The sequence below is a fragment of the Vulpes lagopus genome, chromosome 8 (genome assembly GCF_018345385.1).
Source record: "Vulpes lagopus strain Blue_001 chromosome 8, ASM1834538v1, whole genome shotgun sequence".
Taxonomy (NCBI): Eukaryota; Metazoa; Chordata; class Mammalia; order Carnivora; family Canidae; genus Vulpes; species Vulpes lagopus.
The window spans coordinates 115,770,341-115,796,824 of record NC_054831.1 but is presented as its reverse complement, the minus strand read 5'-3'; the positions used below and the strand labels follow the sequence as shown (position 1 = coordinate 115,796,824).

Here is a 26,484-nt window from a genome sequence, read left to right as displayed (position 1 = left end):
AGAAGGGAGGCAGAAGGAGGCCTCTCACTCACTAGGTGATAAATCCAGCCTCCTTGAGTGGGATGCGTTCATCTGACACATGGTGGGTAATTATATGTATGTGTTTAGAGAGGCTTTAGGATTAGGTGAGTTAATGTATAAAAAACAGCCACCATAGTGCCTGGTACATGTTTTAAAAAATGAACAAATACTAGTTCCTGCAGCCGCTGTACTCCCTAAAAACTAACATCCCAGGGGATCCCTGGGTGGCGCAGCGGTTTGGCGCCTGCCTTTGGCCCAGGGCGCGATGCTGGAGACCCGGGATCGAATCCCACGTCAGGCTCCCGGTGCATGGAGCCTGCTTCTCCCTCTGCCTGTGACTCTGCCTCTCTCTCTCTCTGTGTGACTATCATAAATAAATAAAAAATTTAAAAAAAAAAAAAAAAAACAAAAAAAAAAAAAAAAGCTAACATCCCAGGACACCTGGGTAGCTCAGTGGTTGAGCGTCTGCCTTTGGCCCAGGGCATGATCCTGGAGTCCCAGAATTGAGTCCCACATCGGGCTCCCCACAGGGATCCTGCTTCTCCCTCTGCCTATGTCTCTGCCTCTCTCTCTGTGTGTCTCTCGTGAATAAAAGCTTTTAAAAAATAAAAATAAAAACTAACATCCCCAATTACCAAAAAGACAAAACAAACAAACAAAAAAACCCAAATCCTGTTTTTATTGTTTTGCAGTTCCAATTTTATACTTGCATTTTTAAAAAATTATTTATTTATTTATTTATGATAGTCACACAGAGAGAGAGAGAGAGAGGCAGAGACATAGGCAGAGGGAGAAGCAGGCTCCATGCACCGGGAGCCCGATGTGGGATTCAATCCTGGGTCTCCAGGATCACGCCCTGAGCCAAAGGCAGGGGCTAAACTGCTGCGCCACCCAGAGATCCCTATACTTGCATTTAATAGTCTTCATCACCCCTTACTATTCTTCATTCTCATCAAAGGTAAGTCTGCAAAAGTATGTTAGTGCCAAAAGTATGACTGATCCAGCAAACTAACGGTGAGGAAGAAGGGTAAGAAGGCATATTTTTATTAATAGTTCTACCCTTTAGGATTCCCTAAGCAGGTTGAGAAATGAGTTCTAGGAGCTCAGTCTAGGTTCCAAGTTTAGGAATAGTTATCTTAAGTCACCTTTTCCAATACAATGAGATTTCCTAAAGAGACAAGATCAATTAAACTCACTTTAAGAAAAGGAAAGTTAAGGAAAGCTCTCCCTGCACTGGGAGAGAAGGTGGGAAAGGAATGAGCGAGGGCACAGGTGTCTGCAGTGGCCAAGGTGTCCATCATGCTGCACGTGCTGACATAGCACCGAGTACTTCCTCAGAAGCTTGGGCCGGGGCCACATCCAGGTGCAGAGGAAGTAGGAAGGGCTCAGGAATCAATAACCGTTACTTAATCTTACTTGATCTGGTCAGTTAGGAGATTGCTATTAATAACAGTCAGCTCGGTTGTAATTATTTTTATTGGTTACAAGAACATCCTTAGGATGAAATGAGAATCTTACAATTGTCATCCGCCTCCTAGTGAAAGCAGGAGAAGCTTCCACTTCACTGGGTACATATCCTAGCTGGCCAGTCTTGCAGTTGACCAAGATTCTCTGGCAGGAACAGTCTTAAACTCACAGATCATAAATCAGAAGAACAGGTAAGCTCTGGTCGTTGCAGGATAAATTTAATTCTCAGCCGCAGAAAGCCAGTCCTGCACGCCCTTAAGTGTCTATGTCCTGTCCAGCCTGCTAGTCCTAAGATTATGTTTTCTAAGTATTGCAGTCTCCATTCATATTTTGTATTAAAGCCTCAGCACTGGCTTCCTCCAGTGGTGTACAAAAAGTCCTTGTCCAAAGGTCACTGCCCTAAAATATAATAATATTAAAGGAAAGAAGATAGGCATGCAGATTTTTAAAAGCAACTTGATTAAGGGTGTCTGGGTGGCTCAGTTGGTTAAGCACTTAGACCTGATTTCTGTTCATCTTATGATCACTGGGCTCCATACTCAGCAGAGTCTGCTTGTCCCTTTCCCTCTGCTCCTCCCCCACTCACTCACACTTTCTTGCTCTCTCCTAAATAGATAGATAGATAGATAGATAGATAGATAGATAGATAGATAGATAGATAGATAGATAGATGATAGATTTTGAAAATAGGGGCGCCTGGGTGGCTCAGTGTTTGAGCACCTGCCTCCAGCTCAGGGTGTGATCCTGGGTCCTACGATCAAGTCCTGCATCGGGCTCCCTGAGAGGATCCTGCTTCTCCCTCTGCCTATGTCTCTGCCTCTCTCTTTCTGTGTCTCTCATGAGAAATAAATAAAATCTTTGGGGCACTTTGGTGTCTTAGTGGTTGAGCGTCTGCCATTGGCTCAGGGCGTGATCCCAGGGTCCTGGGATCGAGTCCCACATCGGGCTCCCTGCAAGGAGCCTGCTTCTCCCTCTGCCTCTCTCTGTGTGTCTGTCATGAATAAATAAATCTTTAAAAAAAATAAAATCTTTCAAAAAAATCTTTTAGAAAATAAAAAATAAAAGCATGTTGAATGGAATGCATCCAAAGGTGAATTCCAGGAGATTCCATCAGCGTGTTTGCCTTTGAGACAGACAAAATCAGGTGCTAGAAACGGGCAAAGTTTATTAAACTAGTGAAACGTCCAAAAGAAGTCTGGTAGTAAATTACTTCCCCATCCACTCCACTTAAACCTGCTGTGCCACACGCGCCTGTGTCCTACGGCACCGATGCCGCACACTCAGCCTGGCCCGGTGCCCCACCACGAGTTGATTTTGCCAAGAAAAGGCTCTACTGAACGGGGCTGGAGGCAGCTGGCTGTCTGCAGTGTGCAGTGCCAGGCCAGGCTGGGGCTACTTAACACAGCTTTGAGGGGACAGTGCTGTATAGACCCCGGCACCTCCAAGGCAAACGGGATCTGACCTTCCCTTTTCTAAACACTACACAAACAAATTTACAACTAGAAAAATGAAATATTCATGAATTCCAGGCTTAGGATCTTCATACAAAGACTTGAAAGAAGTTGGCAGATGGATAGCTGCCATGGTGACAGCCCTGGCAGGAGCATAGCAAGTGCTCGGAGGTATAAAAGCCGCCAGTTTATAGTGTAAGCGTCACCGCCGCCAGAGCTGCACGGGCCGCGGCCCTCTGGTAGCTCAGGTGGTGCGCTCCGCTCCCCGCCGTGCGTGGGGGCCCCTGGCAAGAAGGCCCGGGGAATCCCTCGTGTCCGCAGGCCTTGGCTCCCTGGAGAGCCAAGCTCCCAGCTCTGCCCAGCCTCTTCTAGGACACTTGTCCCAGCTCCCCACAGAGGGGCCTGCACCTCTTCAGGGCTGTGTAGACGAAAGCACTCGGTACATGCCCGTTGTGTCCCCGGACTGGAGTAGAATCGTGACTTTATCTGATGGTCTTAGTCTGTCACTTCCGAGGGGCATTTGCCACTAGGTCCCTACGAGCTGTGATGGAGCCTCAGCGGAATGACCGGCAGACCCTCCGGCCCTCTCCGAGGCCGCCGTAGTAACAGGCACTGAAGCTGTGAGCCTGGGGGCGGCCAGCAAGGGGCTCGGAGGGCCCCCGGGACCTGCTGTCTCAGTCCGCAGGTGGGGGACGGGCGCGGTTATACTCGGCTGTCCCTGCTGCCATCGAGCGGAGGGGTGCGGCCAGGCTTTGGAAGACAGGGTCTGTTATTAATTAGGTCTTTCGTTAAACATCTTTAACACCCCTTCAATCTACATATTTACGTGATTATTACAATTATTACAGGAGAAATCAACCATTTCTTTGAACAAGATGTAGTTAACAGATAAGGAAATGGAAGTGTAAGGATATACCTGTGGGAAAATGAACGGCAAAAATGAGCTTGGGGTGTTTGTGCTCCACTTTGACATCTAGTGGGGAAAACATTCTCAGTTTCGAGCCGAGGCCTGTCTTGGCTCATATAACTGATGATTCCACGGATCAGCAGTGCAATTAGAAACTGATAGGAAAGTACTGATAAACATAGTTTTGAAATTACTGTGTTGAATCACTTTGTACAGAGTGCTCGGAGATAGATTGTTCTGTGAGGAGGGGTTAAGACGGCTAGAAAGTGTGCGTGGCAGCAGGAAAGGAGCACATGTCTTTACATTCACAGTTACTCGTACTCCCTCGTTTCTAAGGCAAAAATACATAGAAACCTGATGTGTGACTGTAACAGTTTCAGAGCACGTGGTCTCGAAGAGTACGACTCCAGGGGAGCCTGGCTGGCTCAGTTAGGGCCCTGGGACTCTTAATCTCGAACTTGGGGCTGAGTTAGAGCCCCGTGGTGGGTGTAGAGATCACATAAAAATAAAGTTTAAAAAAAAAAGCGCGACAGGGCACCTGAGTGGCTCAGTCGGTGAAGCGTCTACCTTTGGCTCAGGTCATGATACCGGAGACCTGGGATCAAGCCCGGAGCCCGGCTCCCTGCTCGGGGTGAAGTCGGCTTCTCCCGCTCCCTCTGCCACTCCACCCTGCCCGCTCGGCCCTCCCCTCACTTAAAAATTAGGTATGTATGTTTCCAAGTCTAAGAATTAAAGATCCTTTACCTTTTAGATAACTACTATTAGCCGTAATTACAGAGATTCTAGGGTTGCTGGTAATCAAGCCCATCTGTTCTCCTGCCTGTATGTTGATGTTGCTGTTAAATCACAGATTTGTCATCCTCCCGTCTTCAGGTTACTATGAGATCACTTCCCATCAAGTCTGAATAAAGTGCCTGTGGGCCCAAATGTTTCTGGCTTGACCATATGCACTTATCTGTCCCCCGATCCTTTCTGTGAACAATGCACCAGTCACCTCTGCCCGGAGTACAAGGCTTCCAGCAGATGGAGAGTGTTGGGAGACTGTGAAACAGTAGTCAACAAGCACCTGACTCCTGATTCTTCCGGGGGCATTTTTGGTATTATTCTGAAAAATTCGTTTTGAGGATCTAAGCTGTAAAAAAGGGGTGGTTCTTGTTACAGCTAACCGCTAAGCATAATGGCTTTTTCTGTTAAATGAACTAACATGAGTCAGTGTCCTGAGGATTATTCTTCAGGATTAGTTCACTCAGCCCCAGAAAAGAGCCACCCAGAGTAGATGTCGTAAAGGTATAGGAAATTATTTTATATTCAAAAAAGACAAGCCTCGGGAACACTTTTATAAATAGCTGTTTCTATGTTTTCCTTAAATAGTATTGATCTTCTATGTCTTTCTCCTCAAGTACATATGGAACAGGGCAAGTGCCAGAGCTGAGGGAGGTGGAATCCGGGACATGCTTTTGGCTCAGCGTTTGGACTTCCAAGTCTCTCACTTATCAGATGAAGTTAATTAGAATTAAAATTTTTAAATATGAAACAAACTTTCAAAACATGCTATCAGGTTTACCACCAAAACTAAGTGCCTCTTAGCTTTCGTGGATGCCACATGTGATTTTGGAGTGTTTTAAAGTCAGGATTTTCACCATCTAAGCCCCTTGGAAAGAAGTAAGCATCAGCAACGCAGCTCTTTTACCCAGAAACTCCCAACTCTTGGTTCTGCTTCTCCTCAGTGAGAAGGTTACCTCTGCTGGAAACATGTCCTATTTAGGCTAGTGGTGGGTTGACATGTTGTACTCAGCTCCTCTGACACAGTAGCTTGGTGGGATAGGGAATTTGGAGGCTCAGAGGGTGAGTAAAAGTGACTGTGATTGTGTTTCAACCATACTGTTCCTTTTATGTGTTCTCCTAACCTGGATGAACTGGCTCATCACCGGGCTCGTGGTCTCAGGCAAATGTCACGTTCAGTTTCCAGCAGCAGTGAGGACACACAGTGGGCCTCCAGGCACACAGGAGGAGTATTATCTTCTAGTGTTCCTACAGCCATAACACAGATGGTAACGTGGCAGAGAAGTAAAATCTAGGGGGTTTCATACAAACCTTCATACTTGGCCACTGGAGCAAGTAGTTCTTAAATGTGTGTCTGAAACAGGGTTTCTGCTTCTGCTTTCAGAAGCAAATGTACGATTACTTAAAATGCAGTTAGGGGCAGCCCCGGTGGCTCAGCGGTTTAGGGCCACCTTCAGCCCAGGGTGTGATCCTGGAGACTCGGGATCCAGTCCCACATTGGGCTCCCTGCATGGAGCGTGCTTCTCCCTCTGCCTGTCTCTGCCTCTCCCTCCCTATCTCTCTCTCTCTCTCTCTCTCTTTCTCTCTCTCTCTCTGTCATGAATAAATAAAATCTTTTTTAAAAAATACAGTTAGGTTCTGGAGTATTTAGAAATTTGCAGCCTAATACAAATATTTAAGTAGATAAAACAGTTGGATTTGTTCCTTGAAAATTAGAGCACATGTAACTAAATGTGGCTCCTAATCAGTAATTCACACCTATTTTAAGGTAAAATTGCTTCTGATAAATGCCAAACAGGAAGTTTTGTTTTTCTTCTGGCAAAGCTATATACATAGTTAAGGGGTGACTCCAGATCCTTTTGAGTTGAAGCTTAAACTGAAGAGGTAGGCTCTGGCAGCGTGTTGTGATGGGGTTGGCCAGTCTTGGTGACTGCTCCTTTTTCTTCTTTCTCTCAAGGTGTCTGAACGGTTAAGTCAACCAGGAGTGGCAATAGGTCTGGCTTGGACCCCCTTAGGTGGGGAAATCATGTTCGTGGAGGCAAGCCGAATGGATGGCGAAGGTCAGCTAACTCTGACTGGCCAGCTAGGGGACGTCATGAAGGAGTCTGCCCATCTCGCCATCAGCTGGCTCCGCAGCAATGCAAAGAAGTACCATCTGACGAATGGTGAGTGGCCCAGCTGAGTCGGAGGCGCAGCGGGAAGCGGGGAGGAGCCTTTGGCCCATGCTCTAGGAGACCTCTCCCAGTTCTGGGACAAGGATTAAGATGGGCTCTAGAGGAAGAGTTATACACCTTCAAGAAAGTACAAATATATATATATATATATATATATATATATATATATATATATATATATATATATATATATATATATATATATATATATATATATATATATATATATATATATATATATATATATATATATATATATATATATATATATATATATATATATATATATATATATATATATATATATATATATATATATATATATATATATATATATATATATATATATATATATATATATATATATATATATATATATATATATATATATATATATATATATATATATATATATATATATATATATATATATATATATATATATATATATATATATATATATATATATATATATATATATATATATATATATATATATATATATATATATATATATATATATATATATATATATATATATATATATATATATATATATATATATATATATATATATATATATATATATATATATATATATATATATATATATATATATATATATATATATATCAGCTGTGCTGTCACAAAAGATGGACCATCTGCTGGGGTTACCATAGTAACCTGTCTTGCCTCACTTTTTAGTGGGCGGCTGGTGCGTTCAGATGTAGCCATGACTGAGAAATCACACTGAGAGGTCTTGTTCTTCCAGTAAGTCTGAAGAAAGTGATTTATGTGGTTTTAAATTTTTTTAATTTTATGTTTAAATTAATAGTAGTTTCCCTTCTTCATATATATATATGTATGTGTGTATATATTACATCCAGACCCCCACTCTAATTGTACGACCCATTAATATTTTGAGGAATTCATTTACCCAAAACATTCATTTTTATCTTTTTGATTTTCTTTTTTAGGAGAAAAAGAAAACAGGTTTAATTTTCAACATTAAAATCCTTATTTCCTTTTTTAAGCTTCTGGAAGTTTTGATCTTCTTGACAACACAGACATCCATCTGCACTTCCCAGCTGGTGCTGTCACAAAAGATGGACCATCTGCTGGGGTTACCATAGTAACCTGTCTTGCCTCACTTTTTAGTGGGCGGCTGGTGCGTTCAGATGTAGCCATGACTGGAGAAATCACACTGAGAGGTCTTGTTCTTCCAGTAAGTCTGAAGAAAGTGATTTATGTGGTTTTAAATTTTTTTAATTTTAAGTTTAAATTAATAGTAGTTTCCCTTCTTCATATATATATATATATATATATATATATACCTTAGCTTTAAACACTTTAAAGTTTTATACTTGTAACTAATTCATATTTTTCAGTATTGATCATATAAAATACTGACAATTTTCCCCATGTTTTCCCTTCTACTAAGAAAGAAGACTTGCGAGGGAAAGAAATACTTCTGGTCATCAGAAATGTCAGCCGCTAAGGTGAAGAGTTAGCAAATTGTTAACCAGATAACTTCAATGTAAAACAGGATAGCAGCTGATTTTTTTTAAAACTTTAGGCTAACTTCTGAACTTTTGAAGGCCCTGTGAGATGAGACCTCCTATAGATAACTTAGATTACTGTAGTTGATAGATTTATAGAAAAATCAGTAGAAAATGAAAGCTGTAATAACAAAGACCAGCTATGTCTAATTACTAAATTTTTTAAAAGTTCTATATATATGGAGCTTTGGGGCTCCCCTCCATACCCTAAACTACTTAGGAAAACACATAAAATGCAGAAAACTTGAGCAGGTCATTTAGGGTTTTAAGTCATTCATTACCAGTACCAGTCTACAACAGAATTTTGGCGAATTCCTAGCAAAGTGAGAAAAGAACGTTCTTTATTCTGAGAACACCTTTATTTTATAAGATAATTGTGAAAGCAGATCGTAGAATCACCATTCAAGATCACTAAAACTGCTCTCATTTCGCCAACTTTTAAAATTCAGCCAGGAAGTCAAGCGTATTATTATAAGACATTTGTAGGTCTGTACTTGAACGGAATGGCTGATCTCTTTTCTTCACCTTACCCAGGAATTACTGCATTTAAAGAGACCGTAATAGTGGTTAATAGTGGCTAATACTAGCTGTGCTATTAAAAGGAAATGTAAATGCTTTACTGACATGAACTCTTCAGCTTTCTAGTTCAAGATGGTAGACTAAGCAAAGAGTGAAAGGAATAATACAAACACTCAGAAATGAATGGGGAGTCAGTAGCTGAGCGTTCAGCCAACTTCTAGAAGATAGTGTCCTCCTGGCTGGTGAAACAGAATTAGGGGTAGAAATGAACTTCTCGGCGGGAATCTGGGAAAAGCGTGGGCTCGGAGGGTCAAGGCACGGACCAGGAGAGCAGGAAAGAGATGGGAAACAAAACCAGGGGATTCAAAGAAAATTCATAGAAATCTCCATAGCATACATGGATCCTCGCTCTCAGGGCAAATAAGCACCTACATCAAGACTTTCCCATCCCTCTGGGCCGTGGTAGCTTTGAGTAAGCCTCCAGTTTTAAACCTATTCCATGAAACAGCAGAAAAGACACAGCATTTAAAAATACTTAAAGCTGCCACTTCAGAGAACAGTTCAAGATCAGAGAATGAGGACAAAACTTGGATTGAAAACTTTGGTTTTAGAATTAGAGAAGTATTCTGAAAAAAATAATAGAAAAGCAAACAGGCAAATCCAGTATCTATTAGGCAGGCAGGCATTCTAGCAAAGAGGAAACGGAATCTAGCAAACTGTCAAATAATGGACCGTTTCCTAGAATTGAAGGTTACCGTCAGATTGAAAGGACTTTACAGCAGTGAGGAGAAAGATGTCATCCCCACGAGTGGTCAGACAGCCGAGGAAAGAGCTGTCTCCTCAGCGACACCCAGACGTGCAGTACCTTCAAAACCCTGACGGAGAATGATTTTAAATCCAGTCTTGTATACACAGTCTTACCACCAGTCCAACAGGAGAGGAAACAGAAAACAGGCATTTTCAGACATGCAAGGAGTCACTTTGTCTTAGGCTCTCTGTGAGCAAGGTACTCAGAACGTGCTTCAGCAGTACACGAAGGGCCTGGACAGGAGGGCCTGTGCCCGAGGCTCCGGGGCAGCCAGCATTGGTGTGGGCGGTTGGAGGGCTCCGGGGGGCTGTCTGCGGGGCTTACGTGCTCTGGGGGTTATGCCTGAGAGCTGCCAGCACCCCAAAACAATGATGTTTATTATTCTCACAATCTCTGTGGGTCAGGAATTCAGGAGAGGCTTAGCTGAGCTGTCTGCCTCAGAGTCCTGTCTTCCAGTCAGAACACCAGCCCAGTGCACTGGGGTCCATGCACCTGACTGGTTGGCAGGATACCCCAGTTCCTCACCTTACGGCTTCTCCAGAGACTGTTGGGTGATCTCAAATATGGCAGCTGGCTACCTCCAGGGAGAGATGCAGAGAGACAGTCCTAGCAGCAGCAGCAACTCTCATTTTTTACTGGTTAACTGAAAGTCATACAGCATTCTGTTTCTGAGTCCCTAAGCCTGGCCCACATCCAAGGGGAAGGGAGTTAGACTCCCCTCTTTGTGAAGGGACCACTTTGGACCTATTTTAAAACCACTGTAAGAGCCTAGATCATTTGGGATATGGTTTCTTCATCAAGTGGCACAGAGATAGTTATGGCTTTAAACCTGTAGAGAAGGAAGTCATCCTGGCACACAACTGAGTTCTGTAGGAATGGTGTTTGTGGTCAAAATAATGTAATGCCTTGCCAGAATCGACCTATAGATAAGATTGTTTATCTTATCTATAAGAATGGGGTATAAATGGGGGCATAAATACTAACCTGACCGTGTAAAAAGGGATCATGGACATAAGAGGTGCTCGTATCTATCAAAAATTTAGAATTTTCCCCCAGTATATTAACCTTTTTAGTGGCTTTCCCAGCTCGCACTATAACAAATCGGGAGATGAGTTCGATGTTCTAAATAACCGTGAAAGAAAGTTGGGTCACGGATCTCTTACAGTCTGAGGATGACCAGAAATCTGAGTAACTTTCTTCTCTCCTTATAGGTGGGTGGGATTAAAGACAAAGTGCTGGCAGCACACAGAGCAGGATTGAAGCGAGTCATCATTCCTCAGAGGAACGAAAAAGACCTTGAAGAAATCCCGGGCAACGTACGACAGGATTTAAGTTTTGTCACAGCAGGCTGCCTGGATGAAGTTCTTAATGCAGCTTTTGATGGTGGCTTTACTGTCAGCACCAGACCTGGTCTCTTAAATAGCAAATTGTAGGCCCAAATCTCAACTTTTCAGAATTTCAAGTTATGAAGTGCCAAGAGGTATTGAAAAGGTCTTCCTTTGTTCATACCCGTAGAGGTCAGCACAGTGTCCCTTACTTGTGAATACGATCACAACAGTAACAAATCTCACTCAAGTGGTGGCTGGTGTTGATTACAGAAATGTTAATAAACTGATTAATAAAAATCAAATTGTCTTCAGTGGAATCATCACTGTCCCCGGAGGGGTACAGAGCATCAGTTCTCAGTGTGGTGCCCAGAACAGAAGCATCCATGTGACCTGTGAACTTGTTAGAAATGTTAATTCTCAAGATCCAGACCTTCAGACTCAAACTATGGGGGGTGGGGGTGGGGCGCCCAGAAGTCAGTTTAACCCGCCCTCCAGGTGGCTCTTCTGCGTGGTCAGCATCCGGAAGAGCCACCGGGAGAGGTTGCTGGACCCTGAGGAGACTGACACAGGGGCCCCAAGACAAAGATGAAAACCGCACCAAAGTAAGTATTCAAGTGATGTGAAGCCCGGGGTGAGGTCTGCACACCCCAACACGGGGTGCGGCTTATGCTGAGGAAGTAGCAGCCAAAACTTGGCGGTTTCTACCAGGCAGAGTGGCCTGTTAGGAACATCTTAAAAAAAAAAAAAAAAAAAAGTCCGGTCCTCAGAGGCTGCCGCCCATCCTGAGATGGTCCCCACCGTGGTACCCTGACCCTGTCACCTCTCCGCTCTGCCCGGTTGGCCTGTGCCAGGCCCCGTAGACTCTCCATGTTCTCCTGTGTCTGGCTCCTTGCAGGCTCTTCTGCTTATTTTCCTTACCTGTAAAATGGGAGCAGGAGTGGTGAAGTGTCGCTGAAGATGAATGCGAACACGACACTAAAATAATACTATAGAATCTTCTATTACGGAAGGTTAGAACAGATACGCAAAGATACTTTGGGATGCCGTGGATGAGCACGTTACCCAAATACCTGCTAGTAAAATCTGAACATGTTCTGGAATTACAAATCCAGATCTGGGGCTCCACTTACGGGGCTCGTCATGGCCAGTGGGGGAGCAAGAAGCATCAGCACTTTAAAAACCATTTCATGGACTATCTTCCCACTGTTAGGATTTTATGGCTTCTATTCAGTCATCTTCACAGGGGAGGAAAGGAAACCATGATGCTAATTCATCTTCTGCAAGCAGAGGGAGTTCATCCATCCCCAGACTGCAACGCCCCCACACCCCCAGAAACTGCAAGAGCTCAGGATGAGGTGGGGCCCACCAGCGCTCTTCCTCAGCCCCAAGCAGCTGGGGGCGCCCTCAGCTCTAGGCCGCGGCCCTTGCTGGGGTGGGGGGATGCTGAACAGCTGGACCTTCCTTTCCCTGGCACTGCTTTCAGTTTGTTTTTTTAAGTTTTATTCACTTGTCTTTGTTGTGACAAGAGAGGAGAATTTACCATTTGGGCCAGTTTCAAGTGGGTAATTCAGGGACATTAGTCACAACGGTGTCTGGCCATCCCCCTCTCTCCGAAGCCTTCCCATGATTATCTTAAACTGAAGCTGTACCCACGGAACAGTGACTCCTCTTCCATTCACGTCCCCCCGACCCCCGCCACACACGCACACACACACTCTTCGGTCTCCACGTTTGCCCCTTCCAGCTTCACCGAGTGTGTGGTCGGAGTTCGGCCACATTGACCACGAGCCTCAGCATTTCGGGTCTCTGAACCCAGGCCCCATATCCTCCATTTGCCCCAGGATGTCTGGGTTTTTCCACCTCTTGGCTGTTGTGAAGAATTCTGTCAACGTGAGTGTGCGACTGTCCCTGTCCCTACTACTTCCCAAAAGTAGAGTTGCTGCTCTTAGGATGAGTCCACGCGTAGCTTTGTGAGGAGCCACAGACTCCTCCTGCACGGCGTTTGCTGCTCCACTTGCCATTCCCACCAGCAATACACCAAGACCCCAGTTCTCCACTCCCTGCCACGGCTTCTTTTTGGTAATAGCCCGTCCCAGGGGTGGGAAGCAGCAGCTCTTGGTTTTGATTTGCATTTCCCTAGTACCTTTTCCCAGCATTGTTCTTTAAAGTGTTACCCAAACACCCTTTGTATCACAGCTGGGGTTTTATTGAAAATGTTGATTAACTCAAATTCTAATTAAGTAGGGCTAGAAGTGAGGCCTTGAGATGTATTTAACCAGTACTCCATATGCCTTTTATGTATGAGCTTTCAAAAGTATGAAAACTAAATAAAGCTTTAAGTGTCTTGGAACTTGAGAAATTATGGTCTGCTTAAAACACACTTTTTTACTGGATTCTGCCCACTTTTGTTTGAAACTTAACATTAACCATGTCAGGGGCTGAGGTCTTTTATTTAGTGCTTCTGATTACAGTGAAAAATGCCATTTAAGTGATTGACCATAAAATATTTAACATCAGTCTATAAATCTGTGACCACAAATAAGGTCTCCTGATTATGGAGTGGTATTTAAAGGCCACTAAACATACTGGGTTGTTGTTGTTTTTAAATAAGAGGCGGGCAAAAAAAATTGCATTTGCTGAGCAAAACACAAATATGTCCTTCTTTCGGCTTCTTCCTTGACATTGATCAAGACTTGCTTTTTGCTCATTGCACAAATTCTCTCTGTAAGAGTGGGAATGCAGATGGGTTTCATTTCCAGTGCCATCTCTGGTAGTGGCTGTTTGTTTGAAATGCAGAGGATTTGGATTCCCATCTTTGGACACAGTGGCTAGTGGTATCTACCACCAGGAGCTCCCTACACTAGGTAGGTGCCATCCATGTTGTGAGGTATTAAGGGCTGAGGGGAGAGTAGGCTGGCTTCCTATTTTCCAGTTAGAACGACCAAAATGAGGTAACCTTTCTATAATCAAGTGCTCGGGGAGCGAGGGGCACAATCAACATATTAAAGTGGCCCATGATTCAGTTCAATAGAATGAATTCAAGTTAAAGCAGATAAATGCAAAAGAGCAAGTTAGAGAGTAACACCTACCCTACCCCTATACAATTCCCTGAAAGAAAACACCACGACACAAAAAAACGAGGCAGGGCATTAATAGGAGAAAGTAGAATATTGACTGTAACAAGGATGATTTAGTATCTTGAGTGAACCAAGAAATGTGAGTATAGATCTCACCATCCCTCTAGACCAAGATATGAAGAGGACTTAAAGTAGTTAACAAAAGATGAACTTACGGGATGTCAAACAGACAAAATTTACTATTTGCATAAATTAGCAAAACATGAGGTTACAATGAAAGGGAAAAAATCCTTCACACTGCTACTCTTAAGTGTCCACTGAAACCTCTCCAGAAACTGAGAAGTCTCACGAATATAATAAGAAAACATATAAGGATGTTCACAGCCTTTTTATAAATACCTGGAAAAGATTTACATGGGCAAACAGGACAAAGCACTATGTAAACATCAGGAAACTGGCTAAAATTCTAGTCAGTCCTTACAAAGGTTCCCCAAAATGGTGTCTTTCCAATATTATTAAAGTGAAATGCATGGACTGAAGTGATGTGTAAGAGGGTTGCAAAATTACATTATTTCAAAATAAGTGTGTAGGCACATGTAAATACACAAAGGACTGGAAAATAAAAATGTTCCCAGTCATCTCTGGACAGTTAGAGATCTCGTGTGTGCTCTAACTTCCAACCCTACACTGAGCATATATAGTACTATTGTAATCCAAGAAACACTTTAAAATATTGTGAAAATAAAATGACACACCTCCACAAAATTATTCAATACATCAAATGTAGGGGGGAAACTGCTTTTCTAAACACATGCTAATGGGAATAGACCAAGATACACATTTGTGGTCGACCTATTCCCTTTCACCACAAAAATGGCTATACAAACACTTGATAACCAATTCAAAAAATAATGCCTCTGTAGGAAAAGAGATCACACAAATCTTCATTCTGAAAGTGGTTAACAGAAGTAAATTCTGTTTCCAGAATGGCTGGTGGGATAAGCGGGCAGTCCAAATTCTTTTTGACTAAGTTTAGTGTACCCGTAAAAGCCACACAAAATGATCTTTGGCCATTCAGAATCTCGTTAGGTGCCTCAGGGTAATTAGCAACAGTTAAGGATGCTGTTCGATATGGTGCTAGTTAAAAGCATAATAGCAGCAGCTAACATTTGTTGGGTGCTTATTATTATGTGCAAAGCACTTTTCTGTGTAACTTACTGGTATCCCTTCTAACCCTCTGGGGTAGCTATCATAATTTTTTTTTTTTTTGTAGCTATCATAATTAACCCCACTTCACACATTAGGAAACTGGAGCAGGTCCCAAAGCTGGTGAGTAGGCTAGAGCCATGACTGACTGGCATGAGGGCTCTGGAAGGCTGCTGTAGAGCCCAGGCTCATAACTAGTACGCTAGGAAACACTAACTCATTTTAACTGGGTTTTCTTTAAGGAGAAAAAAGTCATCAGTATTTTAACTTAGTCTCCTAACAGAGTTGTGAGAATAAAAATGTCAGCAAGAGGGAAGAAAAAAACTCTTTAAATAGAGGTCATATACCCATTCATTTGCTTAGAATAAATCTATCACACCTCGAAATACAGCATACTGTTTTCAGTTATGAAGTACAGAATTGAACAGGAAAATAACTTTGGATTTTAATCAAACTTAGGGCTAAAGCAGACACATAAAAGTTTTTAATTTGCCAGATATTCTTTTAATGAGAATTATAAAAGACCAAAAACATTTTTTGCAAACTGCCTTTTTTTAAACAAATGATTTGCTTTTGATTACAAATACTGTGTAAGACGATGCCTTCTTCTGCAAAACCAATAAATACAAGAACAATTTTTAAACATGTGATTTGTCCAAGATATTTCAAAGAAAGAAAAAAAAAGCCTGATTTTTTTTTTCAGTATTAAAAAAAAAAATCAGTATTCCCTAATCTTTCAAAGAATAAGTTTAAAGGTATGACTCAACTGGAGAAAGAGAGAGACAGACAGACAGAAACAGAGACCATCTTACAGCTGCTTTAAATAGCTTCTGATAATTCTTCTGCTGTTACCTTTCCTTTCTGGAACTTGTATCTTCTCAAAAGACTTGAATGTAAAATATTTCTAATGAACTGATTAATGGGGAAAAAGAAAATACGTATTGAACACATAATGTATAAACTTTACCATAAACAATTATGCATATCAAAAAGACACTAACTTCAAAAAGGTACAAAAAAAAAGTGAGGAAAAACTTGAATTACAGAAAAGAAAGTCCAATTTATTTAATGAAAAACTAGAATTAATAAAAATTAGCAAATACACACAAAAAAATATACACACACAGCAGCACTATGTATTGACTCACAAAGGGGAAAAGCAGTGGTCCAAGACCACTCAACATGGCTTGTCGGTTAAAAGAAAAAAAAAAAAAAAACCCCCCCCACACACACACGCGCGCGCGCACGCACACCAACTCGCAGGCACACACACAAAACAAAAACCCAGTATTTTTCAACAGTACACTCAATCTACAACACAAATTCAGAATTATTTTACAATGCTTCCTTTCTTAATACAAAAGATGCCCATTTTGGGTGTATATATATATATTTTTCAGTGGTTTACTGTTGACTTATTTTTAAATATATTAGTGTTACTACATGCAACTGTTTCCTGTATTTAACAGCCTTTCCTTTTATTTACCTTCATGTGTCTAGCTTCCACCTACCAAAAGTTTCAGGTTGACAGGCAGACGGCTGCCTTATTCTCTGTGAAATTGAATGCAATGGTTTTAAACACTGGCCAGAAAATGTTTGATTGCCATTTCAACACATGGAAATAGTTACATTGATGCCTAAATTGCCATTTTCTGCAAAAAGCTGTGCAATGCTGGTGTCAAAGACTAGGCAGTCACTATTCATAATGGCCGTGGCAATTCCCTCATGAATAGAGCGCGGAGTCGCTTCCCAAGTCAATCGCCGCCTATGACCATTTAGCTCAAGTCGATAAGCAAAATTTTCAGCTTGCTTGCGTGTTCCTATCAGCTGTACAATTGCAAAGAACTGCTGGTGACCATCATACTTTTCCTGTTTCTCCAATACTAACATGAAGTGAAAGCCAAAACAGGACTGCATCATCACCCAGTCAACAGCACCAGGAAGGTTAATGTCTGTTGCAAGGAAAACTATATCCTCTCCCTGTAGGGTCGTAATGGACTTATGCTGATGCATCAGATGGGGCATGACAGCATCCAAAGAGCCTTGCCATTTACAGGAAGCACCAGGGCACGGACATGAATAAGGCCTAAACTCACAGAGCTCTTCGTGGTCTGCTTTTTCTGTGTGTGGCAAAGTTATTTCACATCCAGAAGAGGCATATTTACAAGGGAAAAGTACGGAATTGGCCACTTTCTCCATAGCCAAGTTGCGAATGGATCCCAAAGGGCCCCGGCAGGTTGGACAACATGTGAGCTTTGGGCGACAGTTGCTACAAACAAGATGGCCACTCTGACACTGAAGAATGGGTGGTAACACATAGTCAAAGCAGACCGGACACTCAAAAAGACTCGCCAAGTCATTGTTGGATGCGGTTGTGCCAGTCAGGGCGGGCACCCTCTGAGACGGGGTACACTTTGAGGTTCCAGTAGGTAATGCTGTTGCAGTCTGGCGGCTCATTTCTGTAACGAAAACATAAATAAAAATAAAAAGAGGCAGGAGAAATAATTAAAACTCTCACTTGTTTTATAAATAATGTTTACATGCTAGAAATACTTAAGTTTTATGAAAAACATACTGTGAGCAAAAAGAGTAAAGGATTTAAAAAAAAACACAAATTACATGAATTATGCATTGAGTATTAGGAGTTGTGAACCAGATAAAATCTCTTTTATCAAAATGTCCCAAAACACATGTAGAATTCCCTTTCTTAAAAAAATATTAAAAATCCCTTTGGATGAATTATACAATATGGAATAAATGCTGAAACAGGAACCAGACTGTAAACAACTAAGAAACCCTGTGTTAAGTAGCTTAAGTTCAACCAAAGCTGTTTTCACTGAACTTTCCCCTCTCCCTCGGTGTTCAATTGCCCTGCTCAGTCCATTTCTTTCCCATTCTGAGGCAGCTCGAAACAGTGACAGGGAGTCAGTCACAAGTAATCCAAAGGATCACCCAGGACATCAGCTCTGATTAACTCCACCTAATGGCAAACAGTTATCTGCTTCAGTTGTAGATTTGGGGATGGAGGCGTCGTCAGGAGAAGGGTCTGCTGCCATCCCATCATGCACCTTCATCTATTAAGTCTTCCCCTAGAATCTGAACACCAGCTACGTGTTAATTAATCTTACTTCCTACTGATCAGTAGGCCCCATAATAAAGGTGGGAGAAAGAGAAGAGAAATGGAGGGTAATCTCAAAAGTTTTTAGGTACTCAGAGAAAGTACATCTTTCTACTCTTATTTCCATTGCACAATAAAATTACATATAATTTGAAAAGGGGAAGAAGAGCCAGAAAAGAAGTAATTAAAGAATAAAGATTAAAACACCAGAGACACACGCAACATTGGGGACAGTATAGTAAACAGGTTAAGAATTCCTTGTACCCTAGGGTTCACTAGTGTTGCTGAAGCATTCATCAGCACAAGAATAAATATTATTTGAGATAAATGTCATCTGGAAGAAACGACAACAATGTAACTAATTTGTCAGGCTAAATGAAAGATAAAGCAAATAAATACCTTTCCCAGGAATCTACTTTGTTAGGATATGACAGGCCATATTTGTCTCAGGGGTAACAAAAGATCAGTCTACTGATGTCCCAAGACTGTATTCCCAACAACTATACAAGCCATATTTCTAACAAAACTAAAATTGAATGCCTCAAATTTAATGCTTCCTCAATGTAATCGTGATTGCTGCAAAGAACCTGACTTTAAGAAAACAACGCTGGTTACCCATGTGACTATATAAAAGCAACTGGACTTCTAGATTACTCAAGGATAGACACCAAGTGAGGGTTGAAGGTGACAAAAAAAAAAGTCCACTGTCAACTAAAGTTAATATTCTACAATTCAAGAGTCTACAAAAGTACAGAATTCCATCATAAGGTGGCTTGTCACATGGACTTAGGGACAACGGGAATCAATTCTCATCACCTGAAACACTGTACAACCCAGGTGTTCGATTCTTTGTGAGTACGATGATCCATGCATTTTCTATCATTTGGAAACAACGGGCTCAGCCTTGCCAAAATGCCCCCACGTATATGCTGTATGCCTGTCTCGTGGTTCATTTTATACTGCTCACTTATGTGAGCAATGTTAGAATTGGAAAGTGGCTCCCTGCACACAAAACAGTCTAAACCACTGATGCCTTTTCAAATTACTAAACCAAACAAGCTAATCACATCAAGGAACAGTAAACTCGGCTTGTATTCAAAATAATAGAACTACGAAAATATAAGCAAGAAAAATACTATCGTTTCATTTCCAGACCGAGCAAATAACTATACATAATCATCAATCATTCAGGCTTACATTCCAATATTATCTTTATTATTTTTGCAAACATTGTAAAAAAAAAAAAAAACAGTTTAAATCTCTTAAGAGTGAAAACAAGTGAAATGAGGCCGGTATTTCTTGCGAATAGAGGTATTACAGGACACAAGGTGCTAAAACCTCCCAAAGCACCAAAGGTGGAACCCAGCTCCATCTTCAAACAAAAAGAACTCCAACCACAGAGCAGCCCTGCAGTAGGAACCAGGGACTCAAGTGTCTTCAGACAACCCTGCAGGAGTGATGACGTAACCTGAAGCTTGGTTTAAACAGAGAAAAGTACAGTAGATCAAAAGAAACAGCAATGCAAACTAGAGCTCAATTACATTGCGGCCACTCCCTGATCCAGATTCCCCCGGCTCACAACTTTCCCCGGTTCATACTTCAAGCATCCCAGTCTCTTGGTGTCAATACCTTTTCTCTTCCTTGTCCCAGCTGCTGGCAGACATGTGAGCAAGACGCCCCTCCAGGAGTACAGAAAAGGTAAGGGAGACTTCCCGGTCATGAGAAGTCAGGCGGCTCATAGCCCTTCCCCCAGGAGCAAACGCGATCTGTAACAGAGGCCCTGCTGGATGGACACGTTCTGTGCCTAAGCACGTCGGAGCTCAAGTTTTCAAGAAGCGAAGGTGAGCGCCCTGCTCTAGGATCCTCCATTCACTCCGCCGAAGCACCGGCTACCGCAGCAGCAGAGGAACGAAGCCCCTCAGGAGTCCACACCTCCCCGCGAGCTCCAATTCGCCTGCGTTTCCAAAAATGGGCGCCATCACCGGAGCTGTCCTCCGCGGGGCCCTAAACCGCCTGCCTTGGAAGTTTGTCCTCCCCACATTCCCTAGCCCGCCAGCGTGGGTGAAGGATGGGGCTGCAGGGTGCGAGGAGGCTGGTCAAGCGCACCCCCGGAGCCAGCTCGGAGCTGCCGCAGGGTCCGGCCCGCCGGGAGAGCCGCGCGGGGCCCAGGGCTGGGCCTGGCGGTGCTGGGGGAGCCTGCTCCAGCCCGCAGCGCCCGCCGGCCTCCGCCGGCCTCCGCTCGCAGCGCCCAGCCCAGCCCAGCCCAGCCCAGCCCAGCCGCAGCGAGCGCGGGGCGGGGCCGGCGGGGCGGGGCGGGGCCTGCGCGGTGGGCACGCCCGCAAGCCCCGCCCCCCAGCCCAGGGGCGCTGGGGCGCTGCCCCGCACAACCCAGACCCTGCCCTCGACCCCAGGCAACACTGCAACCTCACCCATTTCCACAAGCTTACATTTAGTTCGAAACATGTCTTTCTGTAGAAAACAGATACTGCCAATTTTGTATGATTTCAACCTAAGACCACATAGAGTATATGAGAATTACGTGGCCAGAAAAGTGCTCTTCTCCTGGTTAACCATGGGTGAACTGTGTTCATAGAGTAAAAGCATTCTCCCACTTCGTTCACTATTTACTGGGCGTCAACGACCCGATTTCCTCAATTCTAACTCACTCCTCCACTTCTATCCCTGGTGACATCATACTTGAAACTCCTTCTCTTCCTTCGAATAGATTGCAGTGAGAGTAGTAAACACCCATAACTCCATTAAACTCCTTCAACCTCCAAACTGAGATTATATTCTCTTCCCAGTCTGGGAAAACCATCTTAAATGTCCTCATTAAACAGAGAAGCTTGTGTTTTTAAAGTAGCATTACACGGGCCCCAATAAAGTCCTGGGCCTCAGATTTGCCCTGCGTCAGGTGGTACACTCAGGGGTTTAACCTGTCATTATATCATGCTTACAGGGCAGCCTTTAAATGCACAGCAGGAGCTCGTGGTGGGAATGAACCCTGTGCAGTAAATTGTAGATTACCCATTTTCCAAATCAAATTTTAGTTCCAATCACTTCCAGACCCTATTGTATTCAGTCACTTCAACCTCACATTAATATTAGGCTACACGAAACATCATTGGGAATAGAAATATGGATGAAGTTAGATAAAGTCTGCTCACTGACAAATATAAATTATTACCTACATTTTCATTTCCTAATACATTCACCCTAGAGCGGTCTCAGGCTGATAGGGCAGACGACTTCAAATGTTTTAGGCATCCCTGCCTTTCCAGAGTTAAAACTGAACCTAAACGTATAAAACAAGTCAAAGAGAAGGAATGATGGGGGGGGGGATCACTTTTCCCAAACTTCCGAAAGAGGTTACAGAGCCCCACAGAGTCTCTGAAAACCATTAACCTACAGACAAACCTCTCAACAAGTGAGTCAGGACAATAAAAGTGGCATCATTCTGGAGTCTCCTACACACAGCTGGATCCAAACCTAGTCTTCACCACCTGCTCAACCATAAAATGGGGACAAAATTTCCAGCCTCACGCAGTTTTTGTCTGGATTAAAGGAGATGGGTAATTCATGTACATCACAGATGGTATGCTACATACTCCAAAATATGTATTTACCTGACACCTCCAAGAGTTTCTTGTCTCGCTTGAGGTCATCTACTAGATACCTACAATGTGTGTGTTCCAAAAGATACTTTTAGTTTGTGAAGGTGATCAAACATGTCTGCCAAAGATCAACTGCCGTTTAACTAATTTTTACCACAATAAACCCTAATAAATTTCTCAACTAAGTAGTAAGTATATTTACACTGGTTTTACATATTGCTTACAATTTCATAAAAATTAGATTCACTAAGACATGCCCATAGAATACAAAGTTAACAAAAATCCAAATTTTAGCGAGAGCACCCTATTACCTATACTTTCTAAAGCCTACATCTCAAGTCCAGTTTGGTATTATGTTCAAGTAGATTGTAATCTACATCAAAATATTTTATAATCAACCTTTAATGCTCTCAATTATTTCAGAGCATTTAACCATTGCTTTGTCACATGAACATATTTACAGTAAAAGTGGATAGACTTAAACTTTTATTCTCAATTTCATGCGAGAACCTTGGTTTCTTTTTATAAAGCCTGATGAACAATTTCTCTGCTTAATCATATCTCATGCCTACTAATTAATATACAACAATCATATTTTTGAAGTTTATAAAATGGTACTATGGCAGGCAAATAATGCCCCCCTCAAAGATGTCTGCATCCTTAACACCTACCACTGAACCTGTGAAAATGTTACAGGAGCAACAATAAGTGAATACAGTTACTCACAAAATAAAAGCTCAAAATGGAGAAATGTAATCATACATGGAAAAATCACAGTGTATTGTAAAGCAAGTTACAAATAACATACACAGGAGGTACAGGCTGGAGCATGATACAAATGTGTGATTTTTAGCAAATTTTTTCTTCAAAAGGGACAATAAATAAACTGCTTTATCAAGATTAGTCTGAGAGTTGTGAAAACTGTCAAAATAAGGGAAATTTGCATTTTTAATTTAGTAAAAAAGATAGAATGCAAATATCACCAGCCTTCTTTTACCTCTCCAAAAACTATTCCTAGAAATAATATTCACTGTAAAATAAAGCACAGGTTCAGATTATGAATTTATTAGGAATCAATGGATTAAATAAAACTCTTCAAAACATTTAAGGGCTTTCCTCCTTTAACCCCTTTTTCTTTCTACATTTGACACTGTGAAGCGTATTATGCAGCAAATGTTTACGTTAAAAAATCATTTCTAAAAATAAAAAAAATCATTTCTATTTGAAGATTTAATATAGACAAAATTAAATTTAATGCAAGTCTCAACAGCTTTAAATGCTAAGAGTTAAAAAAGCAAACTTTGCTATAAAATAATGCTAAAAAAAGTTAACCTATTTTTAATTTCCAAAATTGTAGCAAAATAATGAGAATTTAAATTGTACATATTTTCCTAACAGCTCTATTTTCTGAAGATAATTCTGAAAACTCTGCTGCTGCAGTAGAAGAGTTACTTATGTATCTAGAAAGACTGGTAATCCAAAAAGGGGAAAGCCCAAGACAATGATCTGGTAAAAGGTTGCTGTAAAAACAGAAGTTTGAACAAAGGTGATAGCCAAGTAAATGGAGAGGAAAGTGCAAATCCCAATTCAAATGTGTAATGCAAAGTACATTTGCATTTTTATTGCAGAAATCACTCTATTTTGAGACTTCCACCCCACTAAAAAACAGCATATACTGAATGAGAAGCCACTAGGCACTATGCTAGATACTGTAGTATAGTAAAAGATGAAATGCGAAGTGGGAGTTAGATGCCTGTGAAAGGTCTATGGAGAGAAGCACAGTTGATGTCTAAGAGTTGAGAGTGCAGATGAGGTGGTATTAACACAATACTATCTGAAATCACAGGGAAGAGGAACATGCCTAAAGTAAGAGAAATCCCAACATTGAAAGACTGAAGAGTTCATTAATGAGAAGCAGTGGCCCCTAGACTACAAAAGTTCTCAAATGTCACTGTTTGGAGGGGCCTTACTAAAATGCAAGTTCTGTTCAGAATAATCATAATTATCCTGAAACTGGGCCTGAGATTCTACATTTTCAACTCTAAGTGTGGCCAATTGCTGGTTAAGGCTCGCATGAGTAGCAAAAGCCTAAAAAAAAAAAAAAAAAACTAAAAGGAAAGCCAAGGTGAGAGAAAAGCAGGAGAGGGCAGTATCTCAGAGATCAAGGGAAGGTACAGACTTAAGATCTATAAACACATGCACAAATATTACAATAAATTGTACTTCATTATACACTTTTTTAAAAAAAGATTTTATTTATTTACTCATGAGAGAGAGGCAGAGATATAGGCAGAAGGAAAAGCAGGCTCCCTCAGGTGAGCCCGATGCCGGAGTCCATCCGAAACCCCGGGATCATGCCCTGAGTCAAAGGCAGACGTTCAACCACTGAGCCACCCAGGCATCCCATTATCATATAGTTATAAGGTACTAGTACTCTTTCTGTAATGAGAAAAAACTCAAAAGGCAACAAGCAGACATGCCTGAACATGCAAGAATTCATGGAATATACAGCACCCATGAATCTTTCTTATGTGATTAAAAATAAGCAATGGATCATTATAATTTAGAAATGGTGATCTTGTAAAAGGTGCAAATAGTTATATAAATAACAAAAAATATATATATGGTAAGAAGTAGTAAAAATAATGGCACAGTCAAAAATGTGGAATCTGCTTAGACATCAAGTATGATCATGCCTAACAGGTGTTCATGGATTGGTGATATGGAAGTTACTGATGACTTCTGGAAAAGCAACCTTGAGAGATATGGCTCATATATAAACAGACCAAAGGAAACTGAATAGGATGCTGTGTTAACTTAAAAAATATATGGCTGTGGAGAGAAGAGGCAAGTTAGAGAGTGGCTCTGAAAGGCCCAGAGAAGTTTTCCACTTGGTTCCTTTTTTTCTTTTGCTTTTTTTTAATGGGAAAGACCAGAACATAGTGAATGCTGATAGAATCTAGAGAAGAGGGTAGTAATCCCAAGAAATGGAGCAATGTGATAAAGTTCTTGATGATAGGGAACTCAAAACTCAAAACAAGAGTGACTAGACTTTGTAGAAGAGATACTTTCTCCCCATGGTAAGAACAGAGAAGAAAGAAGATGTCTAGTTCAGGAAGTTGGAGGTTAAGAAAGTTTCAGTCTGAGAGTTTCCATTTTCTCAGCGAAGTCTCTGCATAGTCATCCTCTTTTGGTAGGGGGTAGGGGAGGACAAAAAGAAGATGGTATCAGCACCAAGCTAAGGCAAAGTATTTTTTATGAATTAGCTGGCTCTTGTTATAGGACATTGAGGATACAGTCAAATATGTACGTGTAAGTCACTACCTTAGGTCCCCAAAAAATATCAACTGCCTTTCTTGAACCAAAGGGTAAATAATTTGCCATTAACATTAAGATGTTCTCTCCAAACTTCTAGATCAGAACTCTAACACTAGCCCGAATGGCCAAACTTAACAGGCAATACCTAGCACACAGAGCCTGGAACTCTCATACTTTGCTGGTGGGAATGCAAAACAGTACGACCATGTCGTCACCACAGAAAATTCTGTTGGACAGCATGGTTCTACATCCCAATTCTATTTTACTATTACATTATATTTTTATTTCACATTGAATCTACAATTTATTAACAACAAGAATAAAAGTACTAACATCTCCCAGGGGACTGAGCCTCGGTGGCTCAGCAGTTGAGCATCTGCCTTTGGCTCAGGGCGTGATCTCAGTCTAGCGTTTGAGTTCCACATCAAGTTCCCTGCATCAGGCTCCCTGAGAGGAGCCTGCTTCTCCCTCTGTGTCTCTGCCTCTCTCTCTCTCTCATAAATAAATAAATAAAATCTTTAAAAAATAAAAGTACTAACATCTCTGAAAACAAGACAAGCCCATTTTTAAGATGCTAAAAGTAAAACTTTCTCTTTCTCACCCATCAAGATAAAGATTATATTATAAACTTCAAAATATGGTGAAACAATCATTTAAACTTAAAACCTAACTGCAACCATTTAATTCCATTTCTCACAATTATATCACAAATACCCATCCTTGGGGATTAAGGAGTGCACCTGTCATGATGAGCACTGGGTGATATATGGAGCTGCTGAATCACTATATTATACACCTGAAACTAAATAACACTATGTGGTAACTATATGGGAATTACAATAAAAACTTAAAAAAAGAGAGACAAATACCCATTTTTCCCTCTAGAATCCTTAATTATGATTCATTTTTTGGCACAGCCACCATACCTCAACAACGTTTTCAGAAAGGACATATAAGGGTCTCCATCTTGGCAGTCTGAAGCTCTTTAGAGAAACTGGACAAGTTTACAATTCTAGTCACATCCTTTTCCCCTGAGAACTATATAAATTCTGCTCACGATCTTCTGACCTATAATAATATAGATGAAAAATCTAATGCCATTTTCATTCCTATTCCTTTGCAGGTAACATTTTC

At 41.6% G+C, this 26,484-nt stretch overlaps 2 protein-coding genes across 10 annotated transcripts in view; one reads left to right on the top strand and one right to left on the bottom strand.

The window, feature by feature from the left end:
• The window catches only part of LONP2 (lon peptidase 2, peroxisomal), a 97,015-nt gene extending 85,696 nt beyond the window's left edge, over positions 1-11,319 (top strand). The window contains exons 13-15 of the mRNA XM_041765656.1: positions 6,587-6,794; positions 7,838-8,028; positions 10,901-11,319. Coding sequence (XP_041621590.1) covers positions 6,587-6,794; positions 7,838-8,028; positions 10,901-11,122 — 621 coding nt within the window. The 3' untranslated portion in view covers positions 11,123-11,319. The remainder of the gene's footprint in view (positions 1-6,586; positions 6,795-7,837; positions 8,029-10,900) is intronic.
• Positions 11,320-15,788: 4,469 nt separating this feature from the next.
• The window catches only part of SIAH1 (siah E3 ubiquitin protein ligase 1), a 79,649-nt gene continuing 68,953 nt past the window's right edge, over positions 15,789-26,484 (bottom strand). For 8 of the 9 annotated variants that reach the window (XM_041765660.1, XM_041765659.1, XM_041765661.1 and 5 more), the window contains one exon: positions 15,789-17,759. In XM_041765660.1, the coding sequence (XP_041621594.1) occupies positions 16,909-17,759 (851 nt within the window). In that variant the 3' untranslated portion in view covers positions 15,789-16,908. Of the gene's footprint in view, positions 17,760-20,047; positions 24,484-26,484 lie in introns of those variants that run through there. The other variant, XM_041765658.1, reaches the window with a different exon arrangement.